General features: G+C 58.6%; 1 protein-coding gene across 5 annotated transcripts in view; it reads right to left on the bottom strand.

The window, feature by feature from the left end:
* Nucleotides 1-1,835: 1,835 nt before the first annotated feature.
* TEX264 (testis expressed 264, ER-phagy receptor) overlaps nt 1,836-12,018 on the bottom strand; it is a 30,381-nt gene continuing 20,198 nt past the window's right edge. For all 5 annotated transcript variants that reach the window (XM_055413928.2, XM_055413927.2, XM_055413931.2 and 2 more), the window contains exons 5-6: nt 5,801-5,969; nt 1,836-2,417 (exon numbers count right to left, since the gene is read on the bottom strand). In XM_055413928.2, coding sequence (XP_055269903.2) covers nt 2,125-2,417; nt 5,801-5,969 — 462 coding nt within the window. In that variant the 3' untranslated portion in view covers nt 1,836-2,124. The remainder of the gene's footprint in view (nt 2,418-5,800; nt 5,970-12,018) is intronic.

The following is a 12,018-nucleotide window of genomic DNA, read 5'->3' as shown; positions in this document are numbered from 1 at the left end:
GGGACTTAGGGTCAACCCTGAGGGACAGAGCTGGGGCCAGCAGGGGGATCTGGGAGGGGAGGGGGCTGGGGAAGAGGCTCCTGAAACTGGTGGCTGTGTAGGAGGGAGCAGGAGCTGGAGCCCGCACAGAGGGAGGAGAGCTCTGAGAAGACGTTCTTGACTCTTGTTCCCTCTTGCAGCAGAGTGAGAAAGGATGCCCCTGGGTAGTGGCTGGGGGTAATCGGCATCACCAGGCTATACTGAAGGATTTGGAAAGGGAGGTGTGATGCACCAAGATGTAGCCCCGGAGCCACTCTGCACACACACTAACTAGCATGTGCAAGCGGCACAGGGTCTCTCTACACGTGTTCCCCCAGGCTCTGCCCTTTCCTCCACAGGTGTCAGGAGAGGCAAGGCCAGCCCGGACGCAGGCCTGTGAGCACACAGCCCACCCAGGTGCCTCTGGTACACATAGCTACATGTGGGCTTGGGGGATTCTCACCAGGGAAGGACAGGCTTTTTCCCTGGACAAAGAAGCCCAACGCCCCGCTGCTCTGGAAAGCGCACAGCTGTGCGACAGACCAACACATCAGACCCAAACAAACAGAAACTTCATCGCTAATGGGAGGTGAGGTGGCAGCAGGATAAGGGTGCAGAGCTGCCAGACAAGGCCTCGGAGACAGACATGCTGTCTTCACTCCCCGCTGCTCTCTCTCTCCGGCTGTTTCCGTGCAGCTGCTCCCTGGGGTCGGTGAGTGACGGGCCGGGTCCCTGGAGCAGAGGGCTTGACAGCAGCGGGGTGCTGAGGTGAGAGGCCTGCACAGCAACCCCAGCCCACCCACCAAGGCACCACACCAAAGACATCGGGCCTTAAGCACAGCACAGGCCCGGGTGGCCTGGTGTGTAGCCTGCAGCAAGTGAGCTGCATGGCCCTGCTGCAGCACATGGACATGTAGTTACACACCCAGCTATGCACACGTGCACACACCCAGCCTTACATGAAGAGCTGTACATGTGCACATGGCCGCACACACAGCATTACATGCAAACACACAACTGTACACACAGACACAGCTCTACACGTGGACACACAGCTGTACACAGGGACATGTCCACACATACATGGCTAGTCATGGACACACAGCTGCAGAGACCTACTATGGCTTTATGTATGGACAGAGAAACACACAGCTTTCCACTTGAACACACCCCTATATACTCACAGCTGTACACACATAGCTGTATACAGACAAGCCCCCAGAGTGACGGTTCCAGCCAGCCAGGTTCTCACCCCTGTAATACAACTACAGTTAGAGCTGAGCTTAGCAGCATGCACACAGTCACACCGCCATCCACACAGACAGCCACGCCCGGGACCGCCACCACCTGACCCATCCGTGGTTACACACAAAAAACCAAAAGCATGTGTGTGCTTGCACACACGCGGGTACACAGGCACTGGCAGGCACAACAGGGATGTCCTCACCGGCTGGGCGGACAGCAGGGTCAGCACCTGAGTGTGGACACAAAGGCGTCCCTCTGTGGCAGGCAAAGGCAGGTGGCGAACTCCCCACTCTTGAGCCCCAGAGGACACGAGGTTCATCTTTCACACCCCTTGTCCCGCCTGGCCTGCTCTCCTGAAGCCTGGGGGAGGCCCTGGGGCTGCTGCAATGGGGGAGCAGCTGTCAAGGAGAGCTACACAGAGCAGGGGTAAAGGGCCTCCAATTCCACCATACCACCCCAGCCCAGGGTACCAGGGTGCCTTCCTCTTCTCAGGTCGGGGGTGCTCCTGCCCACTCCAGGCCTATCTGCACAGGACTCCCCAAGGGGGAACAAACAAACGCACAGCACACCAAGAAAATCATTTTTTTTAATTCTGGGTCCTGGAAGCTCAATATGAATCTGAAAAAAAGATGTAACAGGAGTGGGAGCCCTAGGGGCTCGGTGAGATAACAGTCCTGGGGCCTTTGGCTCTGGGGGCCGAGAGGACAGTGAGGAGCAGGCTTGGCCAGAGGCCTGGGGCCGAAGAAGTCAGGGCTGCACGAGAGCCCTGGCCCGGCCTGAGAGCGGGAGGTGGAGGACGAGGAGGGCTGCAGAGCTGCTCAGTTCCTTAGCAGAGGCACCACAGGGAGGTGCAGGCCGCAGTTACTCCTCGCCCTTCTCTGGGGTACTGGGCTCCCGAGGCCACTTGGGAGCCCCCAGGGGCTCAGTCTCAGGGCTGAGCCTTGGCTCCCCCAGGGCTCCCTCGCCCTCCAGGTCAAGCTCCTCAAAGGATGAGCCGCTGGCGCCCGACTCGCTGTAGCTGTGCTCGCTGCGGGTGTCACCATCGTCCCAGCCGCGGCTGCTCATCCCGGGGGACAGTGTGGTCGCTGAAGTGTCCCGGCTGCCAGGACCCAGCTCCAGGCTTACAGAACTCGTGTCACTCATTGTGTCAGCACCTGGAGTGGGAAGAGGGGGCCTCAAGTTAGCTGGGACCCCCAACCCCTCCTCCAGGGAGCGGACTGAAGCTCTCTGACCAGCAACAGTGACTCAGCCTGCACAGTGTGCTCATGAATAATAAAGCTGCCCCAGGCTCAGGAGGCTCATTCCCGCTGCCCTCTGCCCTCTGCCTTGCCTGGGGGTCCACTGACAGGGCAGAGCCAGAGAACAGGGGCCGGGTGGGGGAGCGGGAGGAGGTCAGCCTGCTGTACACGCCTCTCCCCACCCTGAATCAGCCTCAGCTCCTTGAACTCCCACAAAGCCTACTGCCCCCGAGCCCCCAGCAGCCCATTAACGACCCTTCAGCCCTGATCTGAGAAGCTGAGGGTACAACAAAGACTCCAGTAGAGTCCCCTCCTCCACTTCCCATTTCAGGCTTGGAGAGGGGTTTGTCCAAGGCCAGAACGCTGCCCAGAACGCCTGAGGAAAGGGGAAGGGACCAGGAGGCCTGCTCTCCTGTGCCCCTCCCCACATGCAAGGCTCCCTAGGGGGCAGGCATGTCCCTGCCTCTGGCCTGCACTGAGCCCCAACTTGAGGAGGATGCTAAGGGAGGAGTTTGATGGAGAAGTCCTGAGAAATTCTCAACAACCAATTACAGGGGAGGAGGGTGTGGGGATGAAGCATTTTAAGGACTTTCTTCCTCTATGCCTGGGTCACCTCAGAGGAGCCCTTACCCATCCCCAACTTCTAGTGGCTCCTGAGCCCCAAAGCAGCAGGAGGGGACCATGGGAGCACTCTGCTACCTGCTGGGGAGCCCTGAGATCCATCCTAGCCTGCTCCTCCCATCCCCAATATATCCTCCAGGCCAGGTTCATCTGCCCTTTTCTGGAGCAGCCTCTCAATTCATCTCCTCAGATCAGAGGCACCAACAACGGCTGGGGGCGGCAAGCAGAGGCAGAGAGCTCAGGCCCACTGTGTGTAGGAATCCAGACCAACAGAAGGTGGACATGCCTCCCTTCCGGTGGGAAAGGGAGGGAGCAGCAGTCAACATCACAGAAGGTGAGGGGTGGGCCAGCTTCCACAGATCCTGTCTCCATGGTGATGGAGCCCCAAGCCCGGCGCAGCTGGGGACTGCTTGGCATTTGGACTTGGCCTGGAACTTTCACTGAGCCTCAGCTGGGGCTCAGGAAGGGGTCTGCTTCCTAAGCCTCCTCGGCCCCCAGATGACTTTGGGCCCTACTTCAGGGGTGAAGTGAGCCCTGCAAGGGCCAGGTTGCTGGCCCAGGGCCCTTGTCTTGCTGGGGCCTCAGTCCTGGCTCCCAGGGTGGAGGCATTCAAGAGTGAGCCAAGACAGCTCCCTGAGTTATGGGTGGTTCTCTCTGACCCTGGGGCAGGACGGCAGTCCCTCTTTCTCTCCTTAAACGATGACTGGTGCCCCAGAGCTGCAGGCCTGAGTGGAGCAAAAGAGGGGGATAATTTCTCCCATTAAGTCTAACCTGCCCACACAACCAACGGCTCTCCAGGGACCCAGGTGTGGGGACCCGCCTGCTTGCCAGCTGCCTGCCTCCTCCCTCTTCCAGCCCCTCGGCTACGGGTGATCAGAGGAGGAGTCCAGGGCTGCCCCTTCAGACCTGCCTGCCAGGGGAGAACAGCCCCCAGGCACATGTGGACACCCTGACTAAGGAGTGCAAGGCAGGGAAGGGGCAGCCCTACAGCTCCATCAGGGTGTGTGCAGGAGCAAGTCTGAGTCCTGGGCCTGTGTCTCCAGGCAGGACAGGCCAGACCAGGCAGGGTAGCACCCAAACCCCACAGGCTGCTGAGACAGAGAATGAAGCTGCCATTGCACCCCAGTCCCTCTCTCCTCCACTGCCCACAGCCAGTGCAAGGAGATCAAATATTCATCGCCTCTCTGGAGCTAAATAATACATCACTGTAATAACAGGCAGAAGGCAGTTAATCACCCCTTTCACCTCCGAGGCCAAGCGGGGGCCACAGCAGGGAGGCACAAAGGGACAGGCCAAATCTTGGGCAGCCAGGCACCCACCACACACCACAGCGCAAGTGGCATGCACCTGGCAGGCGGACACCCAGAGTCCACCCCAGGTGCCAGGGCAGACCCTGTCAGAGGTGGGCAGACCCTCTGGCCCCCAACTCCAGGGAGTGGGCGGGCAGGCTGGTAGGGAGGACAGGCCGAGAAGCTGGGTGTGTGGGAGCAAGGCTGCAGCCAGCTGGAGCGGGTGCCAAGGAGTCCTTCGACACCCCCGGCAGGCAGTGTTTGGAAGGGGAGCTGGGTGGGTGGGCCAAGGAGGTGGGTGCGGGCAGCAGAGGGAGGCTGAGGGAAGGTCAGGTGCTCCCCTTCCTGCCCCTGGGACTGCCAGGGTCGGCTGACCTTGTGCCGCGTCCTGGGCCCACAGTAGGGGCGCTGAAGAGTGTCTGCCAGGCGCTACCAGGCGGGTGGGAGCAGCGCCCCACGGAGGTAATTAAGTGGCAGATGAAGTTAACTGTGTTGGACGTGGCCCCCAGGGAGTGAAGCCAGCCTCCCGATGCCTGCCCCCTGCTCCCGCCAACACATGTCGCTCAGGGTGACCTTGGCTGTTGAAGACTGGATGGACAGAGGGAGCCTCCTAGAGCAGGAGGTGAAGAAGCCAGTCACGCTCCCCCTGGTCCTGTACCACTCCCACAGGCCATGGACTGCCAGATCCCACAAGGCTCCTCCAGCACGGCCGAGGCTGAGACCCTCTAGACCACTTGGGATGTTACCAGCAGGTCCCCTGGCCTCCTGGGGACAGCCCAGGGGTAGGCTGAGAGCATGCAAGCTACTTGGTGGCCTGGACCTGGGGTAGGAAGGCTGGCTCTGATGGAAGGGGCAGGGTGTTTATCTCCTGTCTCCCCTCTGCATGCTCTCTGGTTCCTCTTTGAAAGGGAGAAAGCAGCTGGCTCTGGTCAGAGCCCAGACCAGAGGGACACCGTGTTCCCCTCCTTACCTTCCAAATCCAGTGTCAATCTCACTTCTAATGAGCCCGACCCAAGCAACGCCTTTCCCAAGCAGCCTCAGCAATGCCCCCCACCCCACCATGAGCATCCAGCTGTCTGTGATCTGAGCTTCCAAGGGTACTCCTGCTGCATCTGAAGGTGAAGGGAATCCGGGGCAGGATCTCTATCTGCATTGCCAGGGTAACGTGTGTGAAGCCACACCTACATGGATCCGTCTGTCTAGGGACAGGCAACTCTGCACGTACGGAGGTGGGTCCCTTCTTCCACCTCTGCCAAGCCAAGGTCTGGACACCAACAGTGCCACACAGCCAGGGAGGAGGCTTCTTCACCAGGCCCACACGTCCAGGAGTGGGGCCCCAGGTGAGACCCCACCCTCACCCCTGACCCTGTACCTTGCCAGACCCCGTACCTGTGCCATCCACCAGGGCGTCACTGGCCTCTGCAGGCCCCCGGCTCTTCCGCTCTGTCTCCTTCACCTCAGGCACATAGAAGTCTCCCTGCCGTGCCAGGGGGCACATGAAATAGATCTGGTCTTGCTGGTAGATCTCCAGCCGTGGGTGGGCACACAACTTCCGCTCCTTGTTGGAGAGCATGAAAGGTAGAATGAGCCCTACAAGGCCTCTGACCCATGCGTCTCCAAGTGGCCCCAGAAACCGTTCACTGATTCCTCCCTCCCAGGGGCTGGCTCCTCCTGCCCCAATCTCCCCCAAGTTCCAAATCTCTGCTGAGGGAGGCACCCACACAGCATCCTTTGGGCAGGGACCCACACCCCAGGGGGCAGTGCTCTAATGACCTGGGAGTCCTAGACAGGTGCTGAAAGGACCCAGGCGCCTGGCACTGCTAATCCTGGTACCAAAGCACTATCTCACAAAGCCTTGAAGCTGAGAACCCCAGACTTCCCTAGGACAGGGACCCCAAAATCTGTGGCTCCAAGCACCCAGGCCAAGGTCTTACCTGCTAGACTTGCCATCCCTGGACCTGACCTCCTCTCTGTCCTGGACAAGGCTGTCTTACCCGCCAATGGTAGGGAAGGCCAGGGCCTGACTCTCAGGCCTCCAGTCCTTGCCCTTGCAGGCATGTTACTGACAAAGCCTGGACAGGGGCTCCAGGCCAGCTAAACCCCTCTCCTATTCCCACCTCCCTGCCTGTTTAGGTCTATCTCAATCTCTGAGACTACTGAACGTGGCTGGTTCCCACCCCTTCTCAGACCTGGGTCCAGAATTTCAGCAGAGGTGGCAGACCCTAGGCTGGAGGGACAGACAGGACAAGCGAATCTAACACTGGACACTGCCCGACACTCCAGTGGGCTGAAGTACCAGCTTATAGGCCCTAAGTGGAGACAGGCAGTCCACTCCTGTCTGGACACAGAACCCAGAGCTCCACAGCCCCTGGCGCATGTGGAAGTGGCATGGACACATGAGAGAGCTGCCCTGACAAACCAGAACAGGGGTCAGTGCATCCTGCTCCTCAGCTGCCCCACTCCCTGCAACAGAGCACAATTATCCACTAAGAAGACTGCGAAGCCCCTGCCCTGTCACTGCTCACCCGCCGACCTTCACAACACAGCTATTTATAGCGCCCGCCGGCTCTCACCATGAGCTCTGAAATGAGCCTTCCACTTAGCAGCAATGAGAGACTTACTGCCTGGTGGGGAGAAGCCTCTCCAGGACTCTACTTGTCAGCCCGCCTGGCCAAGCTTAGGCTCGAGGAACCCCCTTCAATTGAAGCAAGTGGAAACATGTAAAAATGAGCCCCCGGGAGACAGAAGGAAGGAAGGTTTATCCAGCCAGGGCCCTCAGCAACTGGCTGGGGGTCATGTGGGGGTGGATGTCCTAGCCCAAGGTCTAACTGGAGCTCAGCCTGTGACTCCATGGAATACCCAGACAAGGCCTTTCATTCCAAGTCTCTCTGCACTCAAACAGAGTAGGCCACCCTAGCCCTGACGCATCTAAGAGCAGTGAAACAGTCATTATTTTTAACAGTTGGGTCTGATCTTTTTGCTAACCTGGGTCATCTCATAAGTCCACGGCCCCAGCTCTTCCCAAACACACTGGTGGCTGCCTCTGCTTTTCCATCCACCCACATAGCCACCCCAGCCCTGGACTTCAGGAGGAGGGTGAACAAGAACACAGCATCAGGAATGAGGAGCTATGAGGCTCTGGGGCCCCTCTAATGCCAGCACCTGGGGCGATCATGTACCAAACCTGAACCCCTCAGTGTAATGGGTCAAGTCACCAAGGCCAGGGTCAGGGAGGCTCCCTGGAGAAGGTCCAGGTCATGCCCTGGAAGCTAAAGGAAAAAAAGGGCCCCCCAAACCCAGTCAGGGCATGGTCTTCACCAGCATGCCATGCTCTCGGCATTCAAAGGGTCCAAAAGGAAGCTGCCAAGTGGCCACCAGAGCAGCAGACTACTTGGAGGCCCGTCTCTCAAGGGCTGGAGACAGCTGGCTTTGGGGGATGCTTGCAGGAACCGAGGCTGTGGGCACCCAGAAATTCTAGAGACAGCCCTCGCAAACACTCAAGCCACCTTCCGAGCTTTCCTTCTGCAAGTGACAGGGATGATAAGAGGGATCAGTGCCCTTTCCCCCCTCTCCTTCAGACTAGGCATCAGGGTGGGTAGCACCAAGCAGCCACACTTGCCACCTGCTCTGCCAGCCCCCTCATTGGCAGGCGGGAGGCAGCTCTGTGGCTGTTCTGCGCATCTGCCTCCTCCGGAGAGCCCGGCTCTGAAGTTGCCTGGCTGTGGACAGCTCTGTTGCCATGGAAACTGCATCCTCCATCCTTGCTGTCGCCTTCATCTCAAAGCCATCCGGGAGAACAGAGGAACAGGGGAGACAGAGGAGGGAGAGAAAACTGGCCTGGGGCTAGCCGGCCCTTCCTTCGCTGCCCAGCGTTCCCTCCTCACAGCATCCCACACAGAGTGCCAGCTGCCCAAGCCTGTCCCCAGGCCCCTGGAGGGGTAGCCTCATACCACACCCAGCCCGTTCCTACCCTTGCCACCTGGGGGTGGGGGAACCCTGGCCCTCCCTGCTGGAGAGAGGCATGGAGCTAATTAAAATCTCATTGACAGCTCAGCCTTAAATCATTTTAACACATGCCGAATCCTGTCAAAATTCAGAATCAGAGCAGAGAAGGGGCAGGAAGAAGGCAAAGGCACAAACTTCCAACCCAGGCCCAGAAGCAGGCAGAGGGGCTTATAACTGTCCAGTAGCCTCTCCTTGAGACCCCTTTCCATGCTTTGCCCAATGACCAACAATGAGTCAGGGATGGAGAGTGGGGGCAGAACTGGCCATATGCTCTGTCCCTAAGTGATCAGGCACAGAGAACAAGCCCTTTCCCGCCCAGACAGGGACAGCTTCTGAGGGACAAGAGGAGAGCCAGGGGCCGGCTCTCAGGTCCTTGCTGTACCGCCCAGCAACATGGTGATGACCTGGTGAACACTGGAAAATCATCAGAGGAAGGCAAGGCAGGCTACCTCTCCCTCAGCCAGACCCAGGGAGCCCTTGGAGAAGTGACTGCCAAGGACACCAGGCCAATGCCACATTGGGCTGAGAGGGGCTTGGATTGGCCTGGAGACTTCCTAGCCCCAGGCTCACCCCCTCCCACAGCACAGATAGTCAGAGGCTTGAGAAAGCATCGCCAGGACAGGAGAACCTGCTCTGGCCACTGAAGCCACTGGTTATGTGATGAGGCCACTACCCAGGGCAACTCGCTCCCACACACAGACTCAAGGGGATCATAACGCCTTGCTCCCAGGTGGGAGAGACTGAGGTGTCTACAATTCTTCTCACCTAACAGAAAGAAGTCAACTATTCATGCCAAGGTGCCACTGGGAATGGCTAGACTGGATTTAGCATTCCAGTCCCTCAGACACATCTCCGAGGCCTCCCTCCCACCCGGGCCTTCCACAAACAGAAACTAGAGGGGGGACTGGGGACACCACCCCTAACGCAGGGATTTCCAGGAGACCTCGGTCATCAGCACTCCCTCCCGCCATGCCTGCACTGACGTCATACCCCCATGGGAAGCCGGCTGAGAAGGGAAGGAGTTACTGTGGGGCCACTGTCTCGGCCACATACTCCCTCCTCACCTCAGGCTGAGCCCACATCCCAGGGGGGTGCAGCTCAGGGATCCTGCAAAAGAACTAGACTGGCATGCCAAGCCAAGGCTTTCCCCCGGGACCCACACTACCTCCCTGATGGTTCTTACTGAATGAGGGGAGGGGAGGAGGGAGGAAAGAGAGAGGACTGGAACTACCCTCACTTGGTGTTCTGCTCTCAGACCATCAACCTGTGCCCTGGCCTGGGCTAGGGATGGGGAGGGTGTGGAGTGCAGAAGAGGTCAGGCCAGGAGCAGGGGAGACAGGATGGGTCCCAAACCTGGATGCCCAGAGTCTGAGTCTGCTCAGAGCTAAGCGGCCTCAGATCCCCAAAAGGACAAGGCCATGGGTCATGCATGTCCTAGAGGAGCCCTAGGCTCAGAAAGGAAGGAGGGCTGCTCTACCCACCTCCACCCCATCATAGCCCTCTACTTCCTGCCTCACTGGGGTGAGGGGCCCTGGGTCTTCCTGTTCACTCTGAGCGGCCAAGTCCAACCTGCCTCTCCACGCCAGTCTGCACAGCTGGGCAACCACACAGCCAGCAAACAGCTGTTGCATCCCACCCGAGGTGGTGGCATCTCCTCACTGGGTTAAGTCAGGCTTGCTCATTTTTAATTACACAGACACTGACGCGCACCCGCCTGCACACAGCAGTCCCTGCAAGTGGGGGCTCAGACCCTGGAGGCCCCTTAGGCAGCCGGTCTGTGCAAAGTGATGGGGGAGGCACAGCAGGGGCTGCAGCTGGAATGTGGCACATTGTTATTATTCTGCCCAGGAACTTCTGTCAACTTCCCTCTCCCTAGATCCCTCTCATCCCCAGTGGGCCTTCCGACCACCTCTGGCCCAGAACCTAAACCTGTCTGGGGCAGGAGGTGACAGCAGGAGACACTCCAGGGATCCCGAAGTGCTGACAGGGGAGCCATCAGAAGGGCTGGTGAGTCCCCGCCCCACTTGGAGCAGGAGGGCTCAAAGCTCTGCAGATGAGAGGCAAAGGAGAAAAGGAATGAAATGGGGCTGCCGGGAGGAACAGATCAGAGCAGGCACCAAGTGGCAGAAAGAGCTCCAAGCAGGAGCCCAGAGCCTTGGCCTGGCTATTGACAAATGGGTGGGTTCTCCTTTGGTCTCAGTTTTTATTGTTTAGCTTTTGTGACCCCATGGACTGAAGGCCACCAGGCTCCTCTGTCCATGGGATTCTCCAGGAAAGAATACTGGACTGGATTGCCATTTCCTTCTACAGGGGATCTTCCCAACCCAAGGATCGAATCCTTATCTCCTGAATTGCAGGCGGATTCTTTATTGCTGAGCCACCAAAGACGCCTGGGTCTCAATCTGCCCAACTGTAAAATAAAAGAGACTAGAATAGATGATCTCAAAATAAGTGAGGAACTGGAAAAGATGAAAGCAAACCCTACTACTTAAAGACAGGACAACTGTGTACCTGAAAAACAGAAGAAAAATCAATGGAGAAACTACCACAAATATTAAGTTCACAAAATTAACAAAAGCACAGCCCGTTTGTCTTTGCACCAGTCACCTAGTTAGAAGATAAAACAGAAGCAAGAGGTAAAGGCCCTCTTGGGGTTGGGTCTCACTGAGGGCTGAAAGGCCCGCCCTGCCCCAATGGCAGGAGAAGGCAGAGGAGCCAGGCCTGGATGGGGCGGGAGTCTGGGGAAGACTGCAGACAGGGGAAGGTGTGAGGGAGAGCGGGGCGCTGTGCCTGGCACCCCAGCCTGCTGTGCCTGCTGCCGCCGCTGCCTGAAACTTTTCATTTTCACCTCAGAGCTGGCAGCTTGCCATGCAATTTACACCTCTGCTCATATCCCTGCACACCCAGGCCCTGGCTCCCTGGGCAGCCCAGGAGGGGGGCCTCAGCAGCAGTGGAGACTAGGGTGGCTGGGGCATGGAGAAGCCAGGGAGGGTGGTTCATTCTAGGCAGGCACGGGGGCACAGGGGGGCACAGGCCCTTAAGCACCTAATACCTGGGTCGACTGGGAAGGCCCTGACCCACAGCCACACCCAGCCTTTCCCCAGGGTCCACATGGCCAATACTCAATCCCAGCTCGGCCCTGCTCTGGCCTTCTGGGCCCTTGTGGAGCAGGAGCAAATGGCTGAGGAGTTGTGGGGGTGAGGACCTCCAAGGGCAGCTTGTGGGTTCAGACCTGGGATCCTACCACTCTCCTTTCCAAATCTAGAAGGGGAGCCACAGCCTCCTAATGACACTGCTGCCGTGGCAGGCTCCACAGCCTACCCATCTCCGAGATCCTGCCGCTGTTTGCAGCATCTGTGCAGTCAAGGACCTTGAACCCCGTGCAGTTTAGGAGCCAATGAAAATGTTGCTGATTGCTTATCTACCAGCAGGAAGGCTGCTTGGTGCAGATGGAGTCATGAAGTCAGGCACCTGGGAGCCAAGAGCAATCAGCAAGTGCCAGAGGGAAGGACAGGTGGCCCACTGGGGACAGATGTGGGGAGAAAGGGAGAAGTCAGGGGAGGAGGAGAAGGCCCTGAATTTCTCACCTCCAACTGGCACCT

Source organism: Moschus berezovskii, chromosome 24, assembly GCF_049115385.1.
Source record: "Moschus berezovskii isolate FMDL1 chromosome 24, NW_MosBer_1.0, whole genome shotgun sequence".
Lineage (NCBI taxonomy): Eukaryota > Metazoa > Chordata > Mammalia > Artiodactyla > Moschidae > Moschus > Moschus berezovskii.
The sequence above is the reverse complement of the archived record's forward strand: the minus strand, read 5'-3'. Positions and strand labels throughout refer to the sequence as shown.